Genomic DNA, 26,372 nt, shown 5'->3' on the forward strand with positions numbered 1-26,372 from the left:
AAAGGAAGTACAAAACAACAACAGATGTTTTTGATAGTTTATTTGAGGCTGATTGAGTGGATTTACTTGTGCTGGTTGTCAAGACATGGGTGTGTTGGGGTGTTACTTTGCGTTTTCTTGCCTGAGATATAAACTCGGATGCGGGACCGTTACGCCAAACGCCTCTCGAGGATCCTGGAGGGAAGGTAGACTGGATCAGAGAGACGCCCCTCTTTAACTTTAACTGCTCAATGTTACGATGCAGCGTCTTGGATGTACAGACAGAAGTTGGCAGAAAGCTGTAAGGAGAAAAACGATGTAGAAATGTGTGACTGCGTAGCGTAAAAGGAGGTGAAAGTGACTTTAACGCACTGGAATGGTTTGCGTAAAAGGCGCAAAACGCGGAACTTCAAAGGCGGAATTATGAATCATTTATCCAAACTGAATCTTTTTGTGGCGCTCCTCGAGTAACCTTACATCTTCAAAGACTGATGGAAGTTGGCAACTGCGTCGAAAACCAGCCACATTCATGGTAAGACGTGACTTGTATACACTTTTCCTTTTTCCAGTAAAAACACGGCGAAAAAACGGACTGAGGAGCTGATGACCTCATGTGGGATTCGCCCATATTTCAGTATTTGCCAGTGTGCAGCACTTGAAAGCAGCAGCTGAGGCTGTAATTTATACAATATTTAGCATGTAAACTCTCACTGACAATGAACTGTGCTTTTTGTTTGTGTTGGACTAGTCGGCGGGATTTTGTTAAACCTTTGAGTTTAGTCATGGATGGTCACGGATCCCAGCCCCATCCACGGAGCTCTGGTCTGAGGTATGTACAACTGTCATTTGGATTAACAGCTGTCATGTGTGTTTTATTTATCAGTGACGCAGAAAATACACAAGAGGGATATGTGTGTTAAGTAGTCTATTTAGTGTAAATCAAATAATACTATTTATTTTCACCTGACGCCACGGTTCAAACATTTCTGTGAAAAAGAATTAAATTCTTTATCTGTTGAATGCTTTTATTTTCCTAACACGCGGTTACTTTCCAAACGCTTGTTTTTCAAAATAAGAGCATACAACAGATAAGGTACGAAAAATAGAAAAGAAAAGGGCCTGGAAATGTGTTTGCTTCGGTCATTATGCACTAATGATGCCACCAAAATTACATTCGACTGGGTGGCTGTGTGATGCTGTAACAACAATTACCACCTTGCACAAGCTGCTTTCAGAGCAAACTGTTTAAGGTTTGAGTATAATGCCACCTTTGTAAAATAATACATCTGCAACTTTAAAATAACATTCCTTTCACTCAGCACATCTCCTGCAGTTGTTGCAGATGCTTCAACCTTTGAACTCTCCTCATTTCCTGCCCTCCAGAGTTTCACTGAGAAATGGCCTTGTCCCATACGCAGAGGTCATGGGAAGTATTTTGCAGGCAAAAACATTCGGCCTCCTCTGCCTGTGTCATGAGCCCGACGGTCGTTTTTCTTGTGGAAATCATGCGTTCACCCGGCTTGCAACTGATATTCTATAAAATACTGATTCGTCATGTCTAATAGTCAAAGAGAATCACAGTAAAAAAGCGCTGCGAGTGTATGACAGGATGGAATTTCCCATCAGGTTTTTTGGTTCAGGGGCTTGGAGATGATGTCAGCTGGTTGTATTCCAGTGGTTGGAATCATTAAAAGTAAGGGGGAGTGAGTTTCCAGAGTCGATACTCACCGCTTTGGCATTCAGAGGAGATCTGCTGAGTTTCTCAGATTTAAATTAGAGGTGAGATTTGAACGTATGATAGTTTCCAGTGCAGTTTTCCAGTCCTTCCCTGCATGCTGTAATTTCCCCTTTTTCAAAAATAGCATGCAGTCACATCATATATATAGTCTGGTGGTGTGACTTTGATTCATATTTCATAAGTATTGTGTAATGTGGGAGCACAGCCACACTCCCTGGCAGCGGAGAGACGCACACCACCTAAATCTCTCTGTGGTTCGACTGTTATTTGGAAAAGTAAACCGCACTCTCCCATAAGCTGCTGGGGTGTGTGGAGAAGCACATGTCGTCTGTCTTATTTGCGGTTTCTTATATTTGGAGACAATAAAGCGCTGCTGCTCACTTTTTCAAATGCAGTCATATGTGAAGATTTAATTTGACCCCCAAAAGCCAGGCTACATTTGTTATCCAAATAGTGCCGGAATCACTGGGATGGCTGTTGAGCTAGCACAGGGTACAGTATTTAACATAGGGGAGTCAAAGGAGGCTTTCTTTACTTAGTGCTGTAACTTTTCTTCTTAATTATAAGTCTTTCAGAGAAATATTCAATCTTAAAAGCCGTGCCATGCATGCGTGGATCTGGCCCGGCTAATTGGACACACCTTTAAACCATGAGCTCACATGGCTGGCTCACCTCAGGGCAGAATGTGGAATTAGTTAAGGTATTGTGAATCCCCACAGCTGTTTCCCGACACGCAGGCAGTCCAAGGGCACAGCTGCTCACATGAGTCCACAGATGATAAAATATGGCAAGAGTGACTGAGCAAACTAAAAGCGAGCGAGTGTGTGTGTGGATTGTGACAGTCACTTAACGTTTCACAACAACTATGTGACCAACTTTAAAGCAACTGTGAGTAACTTTCACTTTGTGTCGTATTTTGGCGACCCCTGCAGATGAAGGGGTAACTTTTAACTCTTTGCTGATCCTGTCCTGTACATGCATGTGTAGTATTCTCTTCATTTGTGAGACTTAGATTAAGTGTATATTGCACATCTCACTTTGCCGGGGAGATGTAAGAGTAAAGGGTCTTTCGGTCTACTTCCTGGAAATTGCTTTGTCCATATTTGACTCAATAGCAGGGTAACAGGCATTAAAAATGTCTATATAGAAATAGTCTGTCTTTTAGCTGGTTGTTTGGTTCGCTTTTGTAGGTCATATAGCCATATATATATAGTCATATAACCTGTTCAAAAGTTTTTACAGTATGTTAAAGGCCACTGGAAACCAAAAGCAATCTTATGTACTTAACAGTAAGTATCCTCAACAAAACAAACATAACAATAGTCAGACAGAAGCTATTCGCCATTTAACACCAAGCGTAAGTGCTGTCTGTGAGTGATTGTTAACGGCTGCGGCTGACTTTTAAAGAGCAGCTCCAGTCATGTTTTAAGACATATAAAAAGCTCTGCTTGAAATAATAAATTGTGGCTGATCTTCCATGTAAAAATCCTCCCAAGACATCTCCTCCTTCTCTCTCATTAGAAATTCCCCAATCTGCATAGTCCCCGCCCACTATGCAAATTTCTAACCGCCCCCTCCATCGCGAAAACAAAACACGTCTCTGCCATCGTTTAGTGGCAACTTGTTGAAACTTAGGTAGCTTGAAATGTAGTAATTAGTAGTAGTAACGTTAACGATAGTAGTCAGAAGTGAGTTTGCAAAAATTACAATGACAGTTACAGCTGGCTCGCGCATCGCCGAAGTGGTTGCCATAGGTTGCACATAATGATATGCATAGCGTCGCCCCGTCCATTAACAGGATTGGCTCCTTAGGTTTGTGACGTCTCAAACCTGTTGAAACGTGTTGTTCAGCCTGTCCTTGGTACACTGCAGTTTAAAAGCAGACAGGCCCAGCCGTGGAGATGACTGCTGATGTTGTCCCTGATATGTCTTGTAGCACATGAAAAACACCACATGGAGATGTTTACAAGGTTAAAACACTTGATTTTCACTGGAGGGGGGCTTTAATGGCTGTAGGTGTTTAGTATCGACCCGGTTTGTCCACTTTCGGTTGCCAGAGTTTATTTCGGGCGTGTATTGTCTTTATTCTGCCGTGGTTGTTGGGCGCCAACTGAGGAAGTTTAGCTCTGTTATAATACGCAAGTAGCTAATGCTACAGGGCTATCATTTAGCATTGAATTCATAGCTTTGAAAACAAATAGGGGCGTCTCAGCTAACATAGCACGTGTATGCTAACTGCTAACTATGATATGGAAAGCAAAGCATTTTGTAACTCTCCACTCAGTGACCAGTTGAAATGAATACATCTGCCCTGTGCTCATCAGCACAAGCGCCATTGTTGTGTGCGGAGCAGTGGGAAAGGGGCCCAAACTGCAAAATGAAAGAAAAGTGTTCTAATAGTTTTGAATGTTAAGTTTCAATATGATTTTTTGCATACTTAACAAGAATCTCAACTTTGAAATCAGAAATGCATTTTTGCTATTTCAAGCCAAATATCCAGAGGCTTTCAGGCTTCTGTTTCCCACCAAAGACAAAACAGAAACCATTCAGGGGCCTCTGAGTACACTAACGCACAACACAGCTTTTTCTTTCCTCACAATCATCCCCAGAGACAACAAGGCTTTCTTCACTAGGGGAAAGATATAATTTGGTCTGCAGCATGCTGCCCTCAGAAAGCCCACTCACATCTTCTGTGCAACATAAAGGGTGTCATTCAAAGACATCCACCCACTCGATGTAATAAACCAAGAGGAAAACCAGCATTAAGGCCCCAGAAGCTCGCCCTGGCACTGAGCTGGTGTGTCTTTTGAATACTGGGATGTTTAATCTAATGGATGCTTTCTGCCTCACAGGGCTAAAACAGACTAAATGGCTACCGTCCAGGGAACAGGGAAGAATGGCTCGTCTTTGTTACTGCACCAAGGCCAACGCAATGACCGTAAATACCAGGGAATAATTCGCAAAGGACAATAATGAACAAAATGAAACAGATTGTTGTTTTATGGATTTTAAAATATTATTATAATTATGTTGTTTTTTAATAGAGAATTAATATTCTGAATAGCAGCCAAAGCAGATCCTGTCTGGACTGGGACGTGTACCCTCTTTGTTTCTGTTATCCACTCTTCCAGGGCATCACAGTCTGATGCCTCCCACTCTCAGTCTGCGTAACATTCAGAGTGACCTCACATGAATGAGTCCTTTGTGCGCCCTCAACGGGAACTTTTACTTATCTCCGACAACATTCAAACATTTTATGTGACAAAGGAACAAATTGCTTTGATTTGCTTGACCTTTATTATCAGTGTTTGTCTTGTTCAGGAGATATTTATCGAGAAGGCCTCAGAGGTCGCGACTGGCATGGGCTGAGATTGCTCCAGGTCTGGTAAACAACAATTATACAACCATTGACCAGAGGTGGAAGTAATGAATTACAAGTACGCACTGTCATTTAGTAGCTTTTTCTTGTACTTTTTTGAGTATTTTAAGGTACATCCATCTGTTACTGAGTAAAATATTTATCTGTGGATATTACTAGCTAGAAAGAAAAAACTGACTTGGACCAGACACCAATCAAATGCATCGCATCAAAAACAGGCCAATCACATCGAAGTGTCATGCACTGCGACAAAACAGTGGTGCCAGTTGATTTTCACTGAGTGCGAAGCGAAGAAGGAGAGCAGGGCTGCAACTACAAGCCCGGCACTTAACGTTAGTGAACCTTGAATGGACTGAAGGAAGATTTTTGATCAATCAGAAACAACCATTAGATCACTCTCTTCAAAGACACCGGACTCCATTACACAAAACAGTAAAGCCGCTTTCCCACTGGTCAAAAAAACAGCTAACATCTGGCATTTTTGGTTAGTGGGAAAGGTTACAATCAGCATTCAGACTGGGACAAAAATGACTCTGCAGTAGACCCGGGTAATTATCGCCTTGACTCCAATCGGCAATGATGGACGGGTCGACACACTAACCTCCTACCCCTTTCCGACGCGATGAAATTCCACCCGTCTCCATCCGACTGAATGAGTAATAGATACAATAAAGAACTAACCACTGTAACATCTTCACTGGCCTCCATGCTACTTACCAAAGAGTATAATGTTCTTTATGCGTACTATTATTGTTTACAAACCCTGTTTCCGGCGCGTTTGTGACATCAGACGGTGACGCAGCAGAAAAGAGACCGAAAGCAGTATGCTCCACTGGCAATGGGAAAAGAGACAATCAGCATTCATTAGCGGGTCTTCCTGGGTCCGAAAAACCTGCGTCAACACACTAAATCTGGTGGGAAAGGGGTAGAACTTTACCCTGTAGAACACAGGAGTTGCTGGTCTACCGCTACCTCGTTACATGTAACGCACGTTAGTTCTGAACCAAACTAACCCTTTAAAACACGTCACAATAACACAAACAAACTAACCGATGGAGGCAGCGGTAGACCATCAACACCTCCTGTGTTCTGCGAGGTTAAAATGACTGTATTTGTCAATGGAGTCTGGTGGCTATGAAGAGAGCTATATAATTGCTGTTTCTGGTTAAACAAAGGATCTTAGGATCGTCTTTTTGACACTAAAACATGTAAACACAGGGCACAGGTTCGAAAATAACAAAGTTTTATTCTATTTTATTTGCATAGGATGCATTTGTGAGGTTACCTTGGCAAAATTTGTTCATTATAAAAATCAGCGGGGCGGAAAAGTAACTTTTACTTTGAGTACTTTTTAAGTGAGCAACATTTTACTTTTACTTTAGTATAATTTCAGTCAAGTAACAGTACTTCTACTTGAGTAGAATATTCCAGTATTATTAACACCTCTGCCATTGACACATCATAAATCGGACATCAGGACTATAAAGGAGTGCTGTAAAGTTTTTAATGCAACATTGCAAACCTTGAGTTGTTTCTCTAGATGGCACTGTCACTGTGCATTTGTTCACACTGATTAATCCACACAGGTGTTTGTGCGAGTTTAATTTGAACAGCAGCCAGAAGTAAAGCAGGCAGAGCAACTTTGTATTAAAGATCTAGTTACTTTGTTTCTATTCCAGCTGTGTTTGAGGATTTTATGTGTATAAATGTAGAGAAAAGGAAGGATACAAAACTTTTCAATAGTTAATATAGTTGTAAATAGGCTCAGGCTTCATTCTTTCCCAGGAGAAAGCTATAGGAAAGGTGCACACGCTCCTCCTCTGCGCTGAAAGAGCAGGACAGTTGGGTTTTTCTCGCCTTGGGATTGTATCTGAGAAAAGGGTGTAACCTCAGTGACATTTAGATGAAATCAACGTGTTCTTTTTTTTATAAGCCTTGGGGGTTGTGCAACACTGAATATTCTGTTTACACTCATGTGAAATGAGTGAATAGTGCAGAATGACTGTGTGCACACTCACTGTAGAAAACCTCAGTTCATGTGATTGGAGGGGGGAAAAGAGGGACAGCGTGCTGGTGTGTCTTTGAAAGATGCCCCGCTGCAGACAATGCTGCATTGTCTCAGATGAAAGGACGCAGTGTGATAGTTGTAATTATAACTCAAGGGGGAGCTTTCTGTCGCTCCGTGTTATTCCATAGAAATGTTAAAAAAAGGACAGAGGTTAGTGAGATTATTACCTTATCTTTTCTGTGCATGCTATTCAGGCTGTTGTGCATATCTGGGAATGAATGCCTGCAAAACCAGGAGACTTATTGTCCTTCTTGACGGCTTATTCAAATTCAAAGTCGTGTATTTGTGCCTGAAAACACACAGTGTTCTTTCCTTTATGTTTAATACCCTATTTTGTCTGTTGCAGAACTCTGTGTCTGTTTCAGTGCAACTTTTTGGGTATAAATATAAGCGCTGCTTTCAGATAAGGTAGGGGTTAATGCACCATAGCAGACCCCAGTTCACAGAACTGAGAGCTCACAGTGATTAATCTCAGATCTCATTACCTAACAGGCTAGCAGACCAGCTAGCTAACCCCAGCTCTACTGTAGGGAGCCACGGAGCAATGAAGCAAACAAGGCAGATCATTACACACAGATATAACAAACTGCATTGAAAGCGACTAATGTCACAAGCGTGGGCACTTAATATGTATGTACATGATGATGTTAAAGACGCCCTGAGACTTTGGCTCCGCCCCCTTGATGCAGAGCACTGTGGGAAAAAGTTTTTGTTTAGCCTGCGATAATAAACGATACACATAGGAAGTGGAGAAGTTCTCACAGGGTCCCCGCGCTCTCCTTCTCCCTAATCTCTTTCCATCCCGCTCTGCTTATGAACTAATGGCCTTTCCAGACCCTCTTTTAAAACGCTCGTGTTTACTGTGAGTGACCTCTCACCAAATTACCAGCTGTGGCTCTGGCTCTGTGTTTTGTCTTTCCTCAGGGACCCCCCCTACATCTCTCCCTCCCTCCCTCCTCTCCCCCTCTATCTGTGTTACTCCTTAACTCCACCCCTGCAGCCTGCTCCTACACACTCACATCTCCATTCACTACTTAACCACCTTATCGCCTGATAGTTTTGGATAGTGGTGTTTGTAGAATGGGCCTCACATTCTTAAGTGAAAGTGAAGGGCTGCTGATAAAACACTGGCAATGATTTCACAACCGAAAGTTAAATTTATTGTGTCCGTACCAGGCGGTGCACAGTTGCTTAATAAAACTTTCACATTGCATCAAGCACTCTGAGGACATGACTTTCCCACTGCAGTCTACAGGGTTTAGGTGAACCAGTAAAACTCCACTGATTAGATGTAATGTAGATGCCTGTGATCCAGCTTCCTGCTTTAGGTTGCAAATTCTAATGCAAACTAAATGATGAGATAAGAGTAAAGAAAGAACGCAGAGCGACAGCAGTCCAGTCAGTGAAAGCATGAATGTTTAAAAAGATGGACGACATGACAGCTCCCTAAAAGTGAAGCCAAAACATTTGGAGCGCCCCCTGCTGACTGGCTGCAGTATAGGTCATAAAGCCCGCCTCCTCCATGTTAACAGATGGGACATGAGTCAAACTATAAAATCAAAATACACATCAAATACATTTTTCTCAAACATGGTTTCTGTCATTATAGTTAGTTCTTATCATGCTGATTTACGTCCAAGTGTTCATTTATTGACAAGTTTATTTTTAATTAGTTATTTGATGCTGTAAAAAGGATGATTGACAGCTCTGTTGACAAATACGGCTCCTGCAGCCGATCTGCTCCAGATTAGCAGAGTAGAGGAGGAACGGCGAGAGGAGACGTAACTAAAACAATCACCACAGTTATTGAAGTTTCCATATCTGTGAACGTCTGCTTCAGACCAACACAGAGAAGCTGTTCTGCTGTTAAACACGCCGGTGAGCGAGATCCTTGCTGTGTTTTTCGATAAGTTAAGTGTGTGTTTTGGTTAGCGGAAGTGGCTATGGCAGCGCCACCTGCCGATGACGTCACCATCACAAGATGGCAGCGCCTATCACAGGGGCTATTTTGGCATCACTTTCATACAATGTGAGCAGATGGAGACACGTCGTCCATCTATATATACAGTCATTGATGTATACCTACAAATAACACAGATCTAAACAGAGGTCTGTCGTGGCTACATGACCTTAATCGATTACTTTTTTCCATTTTATATTGAATGATTTCTAGTTTTAATTTATTATCAAGTGTTGATTAAGACCATGACGACAACAGAGGCCTAACAAAGGCAGTGCTCGCTCGAGCTGGATCGGTTTAGTGCAAGCTGCTGACAGCCTCATTTTACAGCTTTTATTTTGAAATGTACACGACTGCCTTCATGAATGTGTGTATTGTTGTCCTTATTAAATCATGTAAGTCGACCTTTTTCACATTTATGTTTTTAAGTTCAGCCATGTTGTCTTAAATTATGAACAAGCATTCAATGTTTCAACCGAGGGAGTTTTTAACATGAAGAAAGTTTGGAAAAAATGATTAAATCATCACAGTCCAAATGTGAGAGATGTCAGTATTTTAATGGAGGAAAGTCTTACTGTTAGGAAAAGTTAAATGTGTTTCATACTGCTTTCAAGAATGACTAACATTAATGTTACGCTCCAGCGACAAGTCTTCTAACATGATTTCGCAGTGAGTCAGTGCTGTTGAAATAAGGTGTGGTTTTAAGAAGTGTTTTCATAATGAAAAGCAAACACAGGACCTGATTAAATTAGGGGGTGGGGACGCTTCCAAGACTGTTTTAACCCATAGTTTGCTTTTTTAATCCGCTAATCACATCATCAACTGCATGATGTTAAAGACGGCGCAATAATAATCACAACACATTGTGATAATTTGGCGTGTATACTCCAGTTCCTAAACTCGCAAAGTGAGCACATGCTGCAGTGTGTTTCTGTTGGCCCCGCCCACAGGTTCAAGTCTGCACAGGGAGGCAAAGCAGCTTACCTTCCTGCTCAGGCCGGAGAGGAGGGGGGAGTTCACTCTCAGACACGCAGCCCGGGTGCAGACAGGATTTTTTGGAGAGGGGACACATTTCTGATGTCACAGCTTGGGCGTGGCTTTAAGGTGGGCCTTTTTTGAAGCGATACCGGTGCTGTTTATTCTGTGTGACCACTCATGGGAGATACACAGCAGAATGGAAACAATTTAAGCGGAGACAACCTTAGGCGAGGAGGTAAGAGAGTGGAATGAAGTGTTGGCAAAGGGAGGGGAAAAGCAGGTCTGTCACACCTGCTTTCCACATTTCTAGATGCTTATTCTTTAAATGGTTTGAGTGATATATTTAAAAGCAAAACAGTGCTGTTAAGGGCTTCCTTTTAAAAGTGTTAGAGGGGACCTTTGTGTAAAATATGTTTTATTCCATCAATGTGTTATGACTTGAAGTGGAGGGTGTGTTGAACTTGGAGCAGCGTGTGCATGTTCGAACCTGTACATCAGACTGTGTAGCTACTGTAGCTAATGAACTACTGCTAGCACAGCTCTGGTGTTTGGAGCATTGGAGCGGTGAATTGTTGCTCTTGTTTCTTTAAATAATTAGGGTGTTGTCTGAAAGTGTGAAAAGGCCTCTTTGATAAAAATCTTTGATCTTGAACCCACCGTTCCCCAAAGGGCCATCCTGCTGTACCCAGCAGCTGCAGAAATACCACAGGAGGCGTTTTCACTAATCCTTCACCTTCTCAGAACCAAGCAAAGAATATGTTTCTACAAATCTGTTAGGTGTGGTTTCTTCTTTGGGCTGCTTCCACCTTCATTCATTTCATGCCTAAAGGGATTTTAAGTGATTGGTAAGAAAAAATAGAGCTTAAAGCAGACTGAAAAGTTTCTGGAAAAAATGATGCCAGCTGGATCAAAGTGTCGTGGAATGTAGGGAATTTGGATATTCCTTTGTTCAGCTGCTGGACTCCTGAAGATTATACCATTATATACAGTATATATATTTTATTTCATTATTTGATTTCTCATATCAAAGGATAGATATGTAATTTAACCATCCTTCAAACTCTCCCTCGCCCCTATCTCTCTTCCTGTCTGTCATTCTGTCTCTTTCCAACTTAAGCGCCAAAATATTTGAGGTATTTTTACATGAGAAGCAGCATCTGGATATTGTACAGGTGTTTCTTTTCCTTTATTATTTAGGGGTGTGACAGTCGAAGCAAAAACCTGAAAAGAAAATAGCACTTTCTCCAGTTGTGAAGCAGACGTTCTCACCACAAACCAGCAGCTTCAGCTAAACCAAAACACTCTGTTTAGCACAGTATCATCACATGCAGTTTTTATCCGTCACACCGCATATTTCTCCCTGATTCTATTTGTTTGCACTTCCCCAAGTTCACAAGATTAATCCCTGATGAGACATAACAAACGGCCCAATGACAGCAGGCCTGTTATTTCCTGCCAGCCTGTGATCACGTCTGTCGAGTGTGCCCTCTGCTATTGAAGTGGTTTGTTTGCGAGTGTCAGACCTCCCAGGGAAACTCGTGTGAATGAGGCATCAGCACAGTCAAGCTTCAACACGTCTCCTCTCATTCAGCACAACGTCCTCGGCCGGCCGGTGAGAAAACACAGGCTGAAAAAAACAAACCCGCCCGTGTGTCCGCCTGTCTGTCGAGGTGTCTTGATAAAATCACTGATGACACAGCTGTATACACCGAGCCGACCTTGAACGTGACACGTGGCTTTTTTGTATTTTTTTCTATTATTGTTTCTGTCAGGGGAATCCCTGTCAAACATCCCATGATATGTCTTTTATCCAGTGAAAATTACATAAGAGCTGTATCAGTTAAATGAATCAGCTTACAAGGCCCAGTTTAAGAGCATTTGTAAAAAGTTTAGACTGATTATAATCTCATTGTTGATTAAACAGCCGGAGCCAAATGTCGGACTTTGTACCCAGTAGAGACCACAGAGCGAATGTTTGTGTCTGTCTGCCCACATGTGTGCAGATGATTCAGGGGATTGGTCATATTTGATGGTTTATATTATTATTCTTCTAACACGCCCTTCCTTACTTCTCTGCTCTTGTAAAGTGTTAGTGGAATAGGGTTTCTTTTTAACACATGACTGTTATTCTCAAGACAAATATTCAAGGGCAGTGCTGCTGGTCCCTCGGTGTGACAGTTTTACAACTGCAGTGGTAATGTTACATCCCGTAAATCTGTATTATGAAGCTGGATAAAATTTAATAACGTAAAGTTGAGCTGGTTCGGCTAAAACTAAACGTTTGGCTCCAAATGGGAACTACTTTTATTTTGTAATGTAACTTTATGCAATTCCCTTTATGAAGTGGAACTTTCTTGTGTGGAAGTATCAATTTTTTCCCCCTGTCGGGACAATGAACATCAACAGCTACATTTTTTTAGTGGACTCAGTTGATGGTCTTGCTCAGAGGCATTTAGATTGAGAGTGTAACAACAATATGCAGATTTGCACCACGTTGTGTCACAGCATAACGTTATCTACAGCTCATACACAAGGAAAATTGATTGATGTGTCTAGCTTAGACCCAAATAGTAAGTGATGGTTTACAGACATTTTGATTATTTAAGGAATCTGTATTATTGGATTATAACAAAATGATAAATAAGTATTACTTGCCTCAAATTGTCAACAGAATTGTCAGAGTTACTATTGCTATCCTGTAATCCTACCAAAGGGGACAGAGGTAATTCCCTTGTTGCACATTTTAGCTGTTATTTTCTCCAACTAGAGATCTACAGTCTATAAAGAAATGAAAGCAGGCTGCTAAAGACAACATTTGATCATATTTGCTGTTGTGTTGAATCCAGATCAGTCAAATTGAATGAAATAAAAAACATATTCCATTAATTGAATTTCATCCACTAGGAGACATGAACTCAAAAACAGGCAGACAGACACAGCTCTGAACCTGGATGTGTCAACCTGGCCTCATGACTTTGTTGTGGCTATCATGTCCGTGCAGTTGCCTTCTATAAGTCCTGTATTCACTTGTAACTAAAGTGTGTCCAGAGTATTGTTAGTTGTGGTTTTGACAGCTGCTGTTGGAAATCAGCTCGATCAGTTTGGCAGGACTGAACCTCACAGTAAATTTGTGGCCTGTCACCAAAACAATAAGCTAAAAGTAGTTAGAAATCTTAATAGACTTCTGCTTCATAAGTCGGTGTTAATCCTTGGTGTTTTGTGTTATCCTGTTCAAATTATAGTGCTATTATACACTATCATGTCCTGTTATACACAACAATGGACAAGGCGGAGCTGCTATTTATAAAGGCCTATATATAGACACCTTATTTTCTCTCACTTGATGAGTTCTGATTCACCACACCATGACACAGCATAAGTAATTATGTTACGATATTCTTAGCATGAGACAGTCTGTGTTACATGTCAAATATATATAGAACTTATGTTGTTTGTTTGTAGTAGGTCCACTTGTAGAGGTGGTAGGCTACCCTTTAATTGTGATGTAGACAAATTTAGGTGAAGAATGCTTTCTTTTCAACGTTAGCATCCTAGCAGTGCTAGCTAGTTATTATTTTCACCTGTCATCCTGTAAGACACCCAAGTGCAGACGTCACTACTTGTGGCCTCTGCATACTTATAATTAAGGTGTTATATTTACATGTCACCAAATTATAATCAGTTGCAGCACACAATTAGTTCTTAAATTTGATAAATCTTTATGCCCAGTAACTGCTAGGTGTGGAAGTTGTTACAACAACTCACAAGGCTATCGTTAGCGTCCTAATGTTTAACTCCTTTAGACTCTGTAACAGATGCATCAAAATAGTGTAAATGACATTTCACATATCAAAATGCTGTTAAATAATCATATACAACAGGGAAATTTAAAATTTAATTTCACAAAAATACTCAAAATACTCAAATTAAAGAACATTATTCTAATAATTTTAGATGGAATCTCAAAAAACCATGTTTATGTTATGTCACTTAGATTTCTAATATCCATGTTTGCCCATATACATAAAGCATAATAATACCTATATTTATTTAAGATATTAATTAAGTTTAGGCTGTAGTTTGGCTTCCTAAAACTATTATATTTTAAATTTTAATTTAATTCAGCTCATGTTGCTACAATGCCATAGAGGTAGTTAATTGCCTTTGAAAAAATGTTGACAGTGACAATGACAATTTGTTCACAGTAATGTGTTCTAAGTTTTACTGTTGCATCGATCTGATTTAGTAAATCATTAGTTTTAAACTAGCTAGTAGTTACTCAGAATTTAGGCAGGGCTTTGTACATAAACTGATGGATTATGTATTGGATTTAGAAATTGCTGGCAAAACCCCAATCCAGGGGTCCTCTGGGGGAGGTCTGCAGTTGGACTATTTCTTGCTTCACTTGGCATTTGTTCCTTCTAGTGTATGTTTTCAAGAAGGCTTCAAGCTTGCTATTGTCACACACACCAGACCAGAATATAAAAAAATCAACAGTTTACACTTTATATGTTTGAAGATGATCAAATAAACTGTTTAGTCTCACTGCTTTCTGTTTGTTTTTCTGCTGCTACCTCAGATCCTCTTGTAATTCAAATAATAGTGTATTCTCTACTGTAGGCCGACTACGTAGTCTGGCAGTCTAAACAGTAGGCCTACATGTGGCTCAAACACGTGTATCAATTTTAATGATATACAATAATGCATATAGAAATCACTGTGACATTAGCGATATCACAGAGGCTCTGTCTAAAAAAACATGCTCAATTTTCAGGAGAAACTATGTAATGTAGCCTGTTGTCAGTTATCAGAATACAGCGCTGGTCATGTCAAGAGGCCATCACTGTGTCACCTCATTGTGACCATTTTAAGTTCTTAAGTAGGAGAAGTAGTGTGTCTTACTAGAGAAATTGAATAACAAGTAAAAACTGGCAAACAAATACTGAGTATCAGAATACTGAATGAGCTTAAGCTAGCATTAGCTACTTTAGCAATAGCCTGCTAAACTATTAGCTATACCTGAGTCTGTGGGTGCAGCTGACTAGCTTAAAACTCAATACTTTTTGAATAACCTTCCAGTTGAATTTAAAATAAGTCTTTAAGTTATGTATACTTTTGAGCTTGGCCACTTTGAGTGACAGGTGGGTGCTGCTAACTGTTTGCTAAATGTCAACACAACTAATTAGAGTCACTACTTGAGACTTGATTCTAAACGATAGTGGGTGACTTCACGGAGGCTAAATCCACATAATATACAGTCTTTGATTTAAACAGCACATCATCAGACATTACTCGAGAAATTTAGTAACAAGCAGAAACAGGCAAACAAATAGAGAATATCAGAATAGAATATAAAATGAGTTTAAGCTAGCGTTGGCTACTTAAGCAATAGCCTGCTAAAATATTAGCTATACCTGAGTCTGTGTGTGCAGCTGGCTAGCTTAAAACGCATTACTTTAAAACTCTAAGATATTTGTGAGATTTCCCTTTCAAACATGCTATAGCAAAACTATCATTTAGTAATAGATTTTTCTCTAAAAAGTTGATTGGGAAGATTCAGTATCGTATTCTAGCTAGTAGTTGACAAGAAAATATAGGGAAAATAAAGGGGAAAAGTTCATCTTAATTTGAATATACTACTTCAGGAAACATGCCTGAAGCAATAATGGCTTATGGGGTAGTGCTGATGACATTATTACTATATAGAATGTATTACATAAAGAAATAGTAAATACTGTACATTGACTACATGATTAGCATATCTAAAGAATTTGTTACCTCTGAATCAAAATTATTGCCTTGAGAGTTGTGTCTTGGTGTATGTGCGACTGTTTCATAATTATGTGTGTGTGTGTGTGTGTGTGTGTGTGTGTTTTCATGTATTTCGTAGTGTTTAAGGACAGCCTCCCCCTGTACCAAGACTAATAATCCCTTGCTAGACGTGCCTCAGTGGAGCCAGTGACCTTGCATTGCTGGGATTCCTCTGTTTGAATAAGCAGTGCCCCCACGTGAGACTTTACAGGCTATAATTCAAGACGCTGTGTCTGCAGAAGCCTGGTTTATCTGCACGCTGACTGAATGATGTGGCACTTGAACGTCTCTGAAGCTATTGATTCATCTGCAAGCTGAACAGCTTGATGACATTGCACAACAGTAGTGAGACCTTTGGTGACTTGATGTGATGTCGTGTTTACTTCGGTTTGTTGTCATCACGTGCAGCTTTTCATTTTAAAAGAACAGAAACACAAAATGTGTTGCAACTTGTTCTAACATTATAATGACCATCCTGTTCAGATCCGACTCATTGTTTGGTTTGCAGATGGCAGGTTTGTATTCTTTACCTCCGCGTCATCTTTTATTTTGGGTGTGTGGCATACCTCTCACATGTCTGCTTATGTCTCTCCCACACTGTATTGACACATTTTGGAGGAATGCTGGGCTTAAATAAACACCCAAAGACGCACTTGAAATCTGAAATGTGTTTGTCTTTGTTAGACTAACGCATGGGGTGTTGTCTCCTCACTAGGAAGACCATATTATACACCATAAAAAGTATGCCATTAAACAAAGCGCCTACAGCTTAAGAAACTGTGGTCTCTATGTCGTGTCTTATTATCAGTCTTTCTCACATGTCTATCCAGCAGTTTCTTCAGCCTCAATGAGTAAATCTGTTCACTTGGTTGTCTTGTGACTTGTTTGCAAAGTGGTCTTGAGCTCTTTCATGTAAAAGCCTCACTGCTCTCTAAAACCTGAGGAAGAAAGGATTCCTTTCATGCTGTCTGCTGCACTTTGATTTTCAATCAGATTATTCTCTGAGATGACTCAATTTTAATAGAGTTTTCTTCAAAATGCACACTCATGCTTGTTAGTTGGAAACCATCCCCAGCCATTTCAAAAGCATTTATTTGCCTGGCAGTTTTTACAAGAGCTCAATAACTTACATGTTCTTTTCCAACTACAGGGTGTCGACCAAAAGCAAAGCACCATCTCCGCCAGGACTAAAGAAGTTGGATTCCCCAGGCTTCTCTCAGTGGTACCCAGGAAACCCTCATCTAACCATGGAGCAGAAGGAGAACCTTATAGATAAAGAGCTCTCTCTGGTTGTGGTTCTGCCTGGAGGCGTAGAAAAGATGACCACAGTCCATGGAAGGTAAAATAAGACCACTGTATCTAAATCAATCAATCCTGGTGCGGGAAGTTTAGATTTATATAGTTGCAGATAAAGGAAGGTCTGATTTGCAATTTGAGCGAGAGCAACATTGTGAATTGTTTGGTACCGAACAGTTCATTCTTAGTTTTAGTAAATTGCGAAAGTGCCAAAAACTGCAGTACCTCGCTTGTCCACTTGAGGCTGACTCCTAAAGCGAGTCAACTCCCATAGACACCCATGTTAAAGTACTAAACTTTACAGCAGGAAGTCATAAGTTATACATACTTTTGGGCTTGGCCACTTTGAGTGACAGATGGGTGCTGCATGCTGCCTGCTAGGTGTCAACACAGCTAATGCAAGTCTCTAAACTTGATACTTGATTCTTAACGGTAATGGGTGACTTACCCGTGCCTACATCCACATCTAATATACAGTCTTCGACTTAAACAGTACAATCAAACAGATGTCCGATTGAGTCATCAGATCAAGTTCAGTTCCATTAAGATTGAGTCAGATAGTTGGAGCAGCTGAGTGTTTGTCTAATAGGACACCAGTGTGCTCACCTCCAAATCTCAGACTTTCAGACTTTACTTAAGATATCATGATCTTTCTCACAATGCACACAGTTTACTAACATGCTCTCCTCCGTGTCGCTTGCACCTTGGCCTCTTGAGACATTTCTCAGACAAATCCATTATGAAAGAAATAAGCACTGAATTCTTCACCTTCTTTTCTCCCTCTAAAACCTGTTCTAAGTACCTGCACAACAGAGCTAACACTTTACTGTGTTAAGTGTAAGGTGTTATGTTGAAACTGTATTATCAGTGACAGGAAATGCTTCGTGTGGCTACTGTTGCTACTATAAGGGACTGGTTTTAACATGTTTCATGCAGCTCCTTTACATTTAAATCATCAAAGACTACGCAGTTTTTTTCAAAATAAGAGCAGCCTTTAGTCAGTTAGCCTAACATCATATATTAAGAGTAACTACTGCACTTTGATAATTGATTCAATAATTTTTTATTGGCAGAAGTGCCGGTTAATCATGAGTGCTATATATTTAGGTGTTGGACTGTTAGTGTTGACATTTAAAGTGGTAACATTGAACTAAAGGAAACTAGGAAAGACATACTGTACCTAGTAGTCTTATTTTGTCCTCTGTGTCTTTCAGCAAACCTCTAATGGATCTATTAGTGACGCTTTGCGCAAAGTATCACCTGAACCCATCGAGCCACACCTTAGAACTGGTCACCTCCAACAGGAAGAATACCAAACTCAAGCCCAACGCTCTCATAGGAACTTTGGATGCAGAGAAGATCCTACTGAAACCTAAAGGGGAGGATAAGAATAAGAAGACACTTCCTCAGATGCCTGAGGTACATTAAACACATCACACTATTTGCTTTTCATTTTAAGTAAACACGTGTTATTAATATGGCACATTTTGTATCCTCCAGGCGACTGTTCGGATGGTGATAAACTACAAAAAGACCCAGAAAACCATACTGCGAGTCAATCCCAGAGTCCCCTTGTCTGATCACTTGCCGGCCATCTGTGAGAAATGTGAATTTGACATAGAGAGTACAGTTCTGCTGAGAGATGTCCAGTCACTGGGCCCTTTGGACATGTCTCACTCGCTCAATGATTATGCAATAAGGGAGGTTTATGCAAGAGACACAAAAGGTAAATACTGATGTATTAAAAAATCTAACATGAATGCATTGCTTGAGATTTTAGCATCTAACAACTAAGTTTTTACTGGATCACATTAGTTAACTTGTGTGTTATTGTTGTCATTGTTTTGTGCATGAAATCTCTGCAGGACCTGCTTCCCCTGTGTCTCCGGCCTCTCCGATTCGATTTGGTACGTTCGTTTGCAAACTGAATGATTGGTATTAACAGAGCTGTCATATTTCTGACCTTAAGTGGTGTGGCTTTTTTTTCCAGGAACAGTCACACCAGGAAAAGATAAAAATCAGAAAGAGGAAGAGAACAAAGGCCTGTTCAGCTTGTTCAGAAGAAGCAAGAAAAAATCCTACCAGGTATTTTAATGTTCTGATCATGCAGAGATACAGCTGCACGGGAAGGTAACTTTAAATGTTCAGAGGGAGGTTTGTTTACTTTGGTTTGCCATTGGTTGACGTGCACTGTGTTGATTTGGGAGCAGGCCTGTTATCATGTTCTGATTGGATGTTTGCTCTTTAAAGGCGACGACAGTCAGCGCCCCGGCTTCTCCCGTACTCGTGAGCAAGCCTCGACCTCTCAGTATGGCCTTACCGAGCTCCAATTCGTCGATGGTCGGGTCCCCAACGCTACACACTGATTTGCCAAAGAAGAGACGAGCACCCCAGCCCCCAATCCTGGTGTCTCAGAGCTGCCCCTCTGATGTCAGCGCTCGACGGAGACTCTACTCGGAACCTATCACACAACTGGACTGTGACCAGGTGAGTGGACATTTCGGCTTAGCTCTGACAGAAATACGACATGATGGTTAAGGTGCATTGATTATATAACTGAATTAAATGTTATGCGCAATAGATGTCGGGTTTAAGTCGTGGGTCCTCAGCGGAGTCTTCACTGAAGAGAACCAAACGAAAGGCTCCTCCACCTCCGACATCTCCCAGCGCTGTTCTTCAAGAAATAGTTCCTCTAGATGAAAACTCACCAGGTTTGTTTTTGTTTATATTATTGGTTCTTCATTATCAATGAATGAGGCTGATAGGTCTTTTTTTTCACTGCTGTTTAAAAGACAAATACTTGTTTGTGTGACGTTTGGTCATGTGCACTTTGGCCTCAAACTAACAGACAGGTCCTCTAAAACTTTTCTACATGTCTACAGTCTTTATTTATTTGACTCTTGTGCCCCCTAGTGGTCATTGTTGTGAAGTGGCTGCGTTAACACTGACTTCAGTTCTTATGGGAGACATGATCATGGGAACTATTACAGTCAGACCATGAAAAATAATTAATCTATCTAAGTTTAATATTTGACTTAGCAGATTCTGCCTAATTTGTGAATGTAGTTTACACTATGCCTGCTTGCATGTACAGTTTAAGGCCTTTTTCATTCATTTAGTGCTCTAGCACTTGATCTATGTCTGCCTGTTCTTTAGGCCTGTAGTTACTCTCTACCTCTACCTTTTTTATCTACATCTCTTAATTTACCTCAGGCCTATGTTTGAGTGTTTTCTTGCCTCTTTTTAAATGCATTTTATTTCTAGTTAGAAATCACCTCTTTCTTGATACTTTTGAAATACTTAAAAAATCTGAACCACAAATGCATTGAAGAAAAACATACAGTTTGTGAGAAGCTATTTTTGCTACTTTTCAATTTGTTGTAGGTTTTGCATTCTCTTGTTAAGTACAATAAACTTGCCTTGTTAGGTTTTCCTGTGATTGTGTGTAGACACATGTGACCCTAGCTGTGTTGTCCTGTGAGGGAAGCTCCACCCGTCCTGTACAAAACAATCTAAAGCAAAAACTAAGAATATTTTTCCAAAAATAAGTGAGTCCTGTTACACAAGTACAGGCATTTGTTGGCTTATATTAATCAGGTGATTGAAATTGGACAGACATAAAGACTTAAAGTGGGTTGTACTTTTTTTTTCTTAAAGGGCCAGTGCAAGAAAAAGAAAACCAGTTTGTAAAGAGCATTAAGAAGTTTGTAGTAAACTGTAGTTGAAAAAAGTTGTAGTTGAAAAAAGTAATAAATTGCAATATATCGCAAAAGATATTTGTCAGTACAAAAAATCAGACAATCCCAAAATATTTAGCATTGCATTTATATAATTTCATAACTAAAGCATTGTGATAAAAATCATACTGTTGGGCCTCTGGTGGCCAACTGACCCTATTTTCTTGGACCTAATTTGGCATGGTAGTAGTAGTGCGGTTCCCTCTGGGTACTTCCTCTCGCAGTCCAAAGACATGCTCATTAGGTTCATTGGTGACTCTAAAATTGCCCGTAGGTGTGAGTGTGAGCGTGACAGGCTGTCTGTATCTGTGTGTCAGCCCTGTGATTTTCTGGCGATCAGTCCAGGATGTGACCAGCCTCTGGCCCAATGACAGCTGTGATAGGCTCCAGCCCCCCTATGACCCTGAATAGGATACGCAGTATAGATAATGGATGGATGGATAGCTGTAGTACTGAAATCACATGGTGTGATAAGGATACTGTGTGTGGAATAAGATGTTCGTGATGATCATCTTTTATTAGACATTGTGTTGAAAAATGCTTCACTCATCTGTTTCCAAACAGGTGCGTAGGAGAGAAACAGGTCAGACAAAAAAAACTCCCGCACAGTGTCTAACTTGCAGAAACAATATTTATTTAAAACGTTTCGGTATTACACCTTCATCAGGCAAACCTTGGCAAACATTTTTTTTATTTGACATTATAAAAATGTTCTTGTTGCTTTCATTACATATTTGACTCTCTTGTTTCACCATAAAACCTCACAACTCCTTCTTTACCCACGGTCCCTTCACTAGCATCCTTTCCCAGACCTTCTTAACGCCAAGTGTCATCATAGACGTTTTACTACTGCTGTCTACATGTAAACACCACCATTTCCGTTCTCCCATTGCTCCTAATTTTTCAACCACTTAGTTCACAGAGAGGGATCACTTCCTCCATTGTTTCCTCAACAGCCCAGAGGCTGAGAACAGTGCGAAGCTGCAGTTTGGTTTAAGTGGCCTTGAAATTCCTTCTGCTCTCTGCTCCTCGGTGCATTTCCTTCAAGTGCTAAATTAAGAACTTAGACAAGGGAGACTGAGATGTAAGAGATTATGAGGAATGCATTCTTTTTGTAAGAAAAGGTTGATTTGTACCTTTAAGTACAGAGAAAAACACTGACAGCATGATTTCACATGACCTCTTTATGATTTTCAGGGGGTGCAGCTGCTAACACACTGGAGGAGATCATGGAGCAAGAAGAGTCCACTGCCTCTGTAAAGTCTGCAACTGCTAGTGAAACCCAGGGAGAGGACAGCAGCCTCAACATGTCCACTGATGTTTCATTGCACTCCCCGTCCCCAGTTACTGAGATACTGAGCGTGACGCCCGTTGGGGAAGATCAGACTCGTGATCTGTCCTCAGATGGCAAGTACGAACTCTCGAACCTTCTCAAACCTCAAAAATGTATTTTTATTTGTATTTTCAATACTTTAACTCTCTGTTTGCTTTATTTTTTACAGTCAGCTGCAGAGCACGGTGAATGATTCTGCAACTCTGAGTGAAGAGAGGACAACTTGTGGCACAGACACGTCTGATCTGGCAAACACAAGTGGGTTTGCACTTTAGTTTTAGTGGTGTTGTTTATTGTTTCAAGAATCTTAAGACATCTTCCTCACAAGAATCTTTTCTCTACAGATACTGCTCCATGTCACGTTGAAAACATAAGCCAGCAGCCCGTCTGTGAAGAGTCTACACCTGAAAGTGTTAAATCCAGTTCTGTACCCAGCAGCCTCCCTCCACCTGTGACACATGATGCAGAAGCACAGGACTCTGCTCAGGCAAACACTGAAACCCTCGGGGAGCAGACAGACAGGTTAGAGAGTCCGTCGGCCACAGGCACATCACGCCCCACTGGAGAGGATGTTCAAGTGCAAACAGATTTCACACCGCTACCTGTTCCTCCACAACATCCCACAGACCAACTTTCTCCCTCAGCTGACTCTGAAGCATCAGGGAAAAAAGATATGGCCACTTTAACGGAGGAAATGGACCTCACACCTGCCTTATCCCACACCTCAGAGCCCCCACCGTGCCAGGATTCACCGCCAAGTGCCCCCGCCACAATACAATCACCGTCTGTTTATGCGACAAACTCTGAGCCAAAGCCCAAGCCTTCCAACGAGCTGACGAGGGACTACATCCCCAAGGTTGGGATGACGACATACACTATCGTGCCTCAGAAATCTCTGGAGAAACTTAGATATTTTGAAGTTGAACTGACACTGGAGGTGCCGGCTGCTGCTCCAGAAGAGGGACCTGATATTGGTTCTCTTCAGCTGGAGGATAAGGCAGCTTTGAAGGGACAGACGGAGGCCGTAAAGGAAGCTGTTCCCAGGGAAGATGTACTGACTAGCACTACTACTACACAAGACACTGTTAATGGAGGTATAGCTGAATCCATTCATTCTACATCAGAGACAAGTTTACCGAAAGCAGATGGGAAGATCTCATCACCGGGCGTTTTGGCTTCCCAAGCAGGTTCACCCACAGAGGTCAAGGAGATTAAAATTCCACCCGCAACTAAACCCAAGCCCGGATCTTTCCGCTTGGCACAGCACAAAAAAATACCTGGGTATTACGTAACTTCAGCGGCAGGAAAGAGCCTCAGTGCCAGTCCAGAGAGAGCAAAGTTACCACCCCCTCCTTCCCCACCTCCTGTGCAGAGTCAAGAGGAGACGACAGGGGCCGCTAATGTTCCTCTGAGCCCTAAAGGGGACGACAAGACTCTAGTCATGACACGAATCACAAGGCAGAGTAGTTTGCCGTGTAAAGAGCCAAGCTCAGGGCTAAGCTTGGAAAAATTCAGGAGCTTTGCAGCCCCTCGGCCTTATTCCTCCGCAACCCCGTCCCGCTTCGCCCAGGCAGTGTCCTCCGCCGTGAAAAGAAGCCACTCTTTATTCGGAGGGCCCAAATCGCCGAGCTCGCCTGTTTCACCCACATTCCCTCCGATTACAAGCCCCTCATCTGTCATAGAGTCAGAAGGCTTCTCTAAACTCAAGGTGAGTTCACCAAGCAAGCTTTTACATTACAATACATTTTAATATCTCAATAAAGATGAAAGCAGCAAAGGACTATTTTCTGCAGAGGAGATCACCATCACTGTTCACTTTTTATACTTCAGCTCACTCGCTGATGTATTAATGCTTGAGTGGGAGAGCACTTTGCTCTGCTGATCAAAGCACTTTTTTTGGTTTTCTATTCAAAAGTGGAAAAGAGTGTGACTTCTCCCACTGCTGCTTTAGTCTACGTGAAACTAAAATCACTTTTGCCACTGCTGCGCTGTTTCTTTTTGTTCTGAGAGCCAGTATAAAAACATTTCTATTAAATCCTACAAGTAGCAGAATAATTTCTAACAGTTCCTGTTTTCATTGACTTTAACCAGGCCCTTTTATTGGGCAATAGCAGGGGACTATAGACTATTTAAAATACAATGAAGGAGGGTTAGGGGTAGCAGCTGAGACAAAGAGGAAATATCCACGGACAATGTTTAACTTACAAACAATTTTGGGACGTTAAGAAGACTGTACGCTACATTATGATCCAAAGTAATGTGTGAAAAAAGAATTATATTTTCTGTAATAATGTATAGATTATTGCAGTGTACAGTAAGTATTGTGGGCTTTCTACATTAAAATACAACTAAAGATGTAAAAGTCAAATAAAAGGATTTTAACTCTTGTGCATGCCTGCAGATCAATGTTAGGAAATTCAGATTTTATACATTGATGAAATAATATTATTATTAAATTAAATTGATAGTTTTTGTACTCCTTTCAAGGCTTAATAATATCTTAGAAACACACTTTTCTTTTATTTAAAGCTCCTGTGCAAAACTTTTGGTTTGTGTTGATTTGGCGCCCCCCTGTGGACAAAGCCGTATCTCTTTGCCGATTTTGTTCTGTACATGTTGGTTTTTAACAACAAATGTCATCCTGCTTTCTTTAACAGTCATATGTATCACTCACTTAAAATGTTTGCCCTGGAAAATGTAAACAAAGGCAGCATGCAGTTAATCACACCTACCCCCCACCAGCAGTTTCAGGCATTACAAATAAGTATATAGAAATAATCAATCTTGTCACTGATGGTCTGGTTTGCTTTTGTAGGTCATAGAGAGTAATCAGAGTTAATTTCATTCTGTTTCATCACCAGTGCAAAACTCCTCACAGGAGCTTTAAATACTTAACACAGCATTTTAAAATCTAAAGCTGCATGGCTTGACAAAAATGATTTCATAATGTGTACACGCCAGGAAATTCACAACCACATGATGCAAACAAATGAACCGTTGAGTCATGATACAGTGAGAAGTCACATTTATTCATGTGATAATAAGCGGAGTCTCCTAATAATGGGGACATCACTGACTTTGGGGCTGTTTGATGTTTTGGACGATGATGTTTTTTTTGCCTGTAGCTTAAAATAGTTAGTTTCTATGCGCTTACGGAAGTCTTGTTATCTTGGTGCCTCTTTATGTTGCAGGCACAGTAAGTCTTCAGTGATTGCATACATCTCTCTTTCTTTGATTACAGGACAGTGAAAATAAAGAGCTGGATGGTGACAAAGACTCTTCTCTGCAGGGAGTGGACAGTCAGCCACCATCTTTTAGTGGAGTTGTTCCAGTGGAAGGAGAGAGCAGCCCATAGCAGTGCCTTAATTCTTCTGAGAATATATCATCTACTGTAAGAAAATTTATATTCTTTTCATATATCATCTACTGTAAGAAAATGTATATCCTTTGCAATGTGGTATCAGATAAATGTATCCACAGCACGTGTCTGGATTCATTGTATTTTTTCCTTGCAGGAGGAGCTTATCCTGCCTACTTGGAGTTCCCCAGAACTCTTCACCCCATGGCACAGATGCAGAAATTGTCTTGATTATACCTCTTTTGGTAACAGTGTACATAAAATGAATATTTTGATAATTAATAATTACTGTATTTTGGTTTATTCTCTCATATGTCATTAAGTAATATGGCTGACTTGCGTATTTGAATGCCTTACCTTTATTTTGTGTGATGACTATCTTGCATTTAATGCATTACTGTTGTGAGTGAACAAGAATGTTAAATAAGAACAATACTATAAATTATTAGACAGATTTCCACAGTGGTAATTTTATTGGGGGTTTATTCAGAAAATGTATAATCTAAATATTACTGGATGTGTAGGCAGAGCAGGTCTGACCAATGGTACTTAAATGCTCTTTAGATTGTACATTGAATCTATATTTAAGTATTAGAGTTTTGATGAGGCCTTATGCAGAAATACACTGATGGTGCACACACCTGTTCAAGTTGTTACAATAAAACTTTTATCATTTCAGTTGTCTTTATTAAAGTCGTTTGTTCATAAATGATGCAGACTTTATTTTCCCTGCAT

General features: G+C 40.7%; 1 protein-coding gene across 2 annotated transcripts; it reads left to right on the forward strand.

Annotated features, from left to right (window-relative positions):
- Positions 1 to 209: 209 nt before the first annotated feature.
- cobll1b (cordon-bleu WH2 repeat protein-like 1b) lies at positions 210 to 26,315 on the forward strand. Of its 2 annotated transcripts, XM_069663116.1 has the most exons (14): positions 210 to 511; positions 728 to 808; positions 17,064 to 17,252; positions 18,424 to 18,628; positions 18,710 to 18,935; positions 19,075 to 19,116; positions 19,200 to 19,294; positions 19,460 to 19,696; positions 19,791 to 19,920; positions 22,144 to 22,357; positions 22,449 to 22,537; positions 22,624 to 23,987; positions 25,521 to 25,670; positions 25,795 to 26,315. In XM_069663116.1, the coding sequence occupies exons 1-13, from the start codon at positions 471 to 473 to the stop codon at positions 25,632 to 25,634; spliced, it is 3,027 nt and encodes a 1,008-aa protein (XP_069519217.1). In that variant the 5' UTR covers positions 210 to 470; the 3' UTR covers positions 25,635 to 25,670; positions 25,795 to 26,315. The 2 variants fall into 2 exon arrangements, with proteins under 2 accessions (XP_069519217.1, XP_069519218.1); XM_069663117.1 differs by lacking the exons at positions 210 to 511; positions 728 to 808 and adding an exon at positions 10,183 to 10,337.
- The last annotated feature ends 57 nt before the right edge of the window (positions 26,316 to 26,372 follow it).

The sequence above is a fragment of the Semicossyphus pulcher genome, unplaced genomic scaffold (assembly GCF_022749685.1).
Source record: "Semicossyphus pulcher isolate SPU_LCO1_2020_fin unplaced genomic scaffold, fSemPul1.0.p SCAF_15, whole genome shotgun sequence".
In the NCBI taxonomy this organism is placed as follows: Eukaryota; Metazoa; Chordata; class Actinopteri; order Labriformes; family Labridae; genus Semicossyphus; species Semicossyphus pulcher.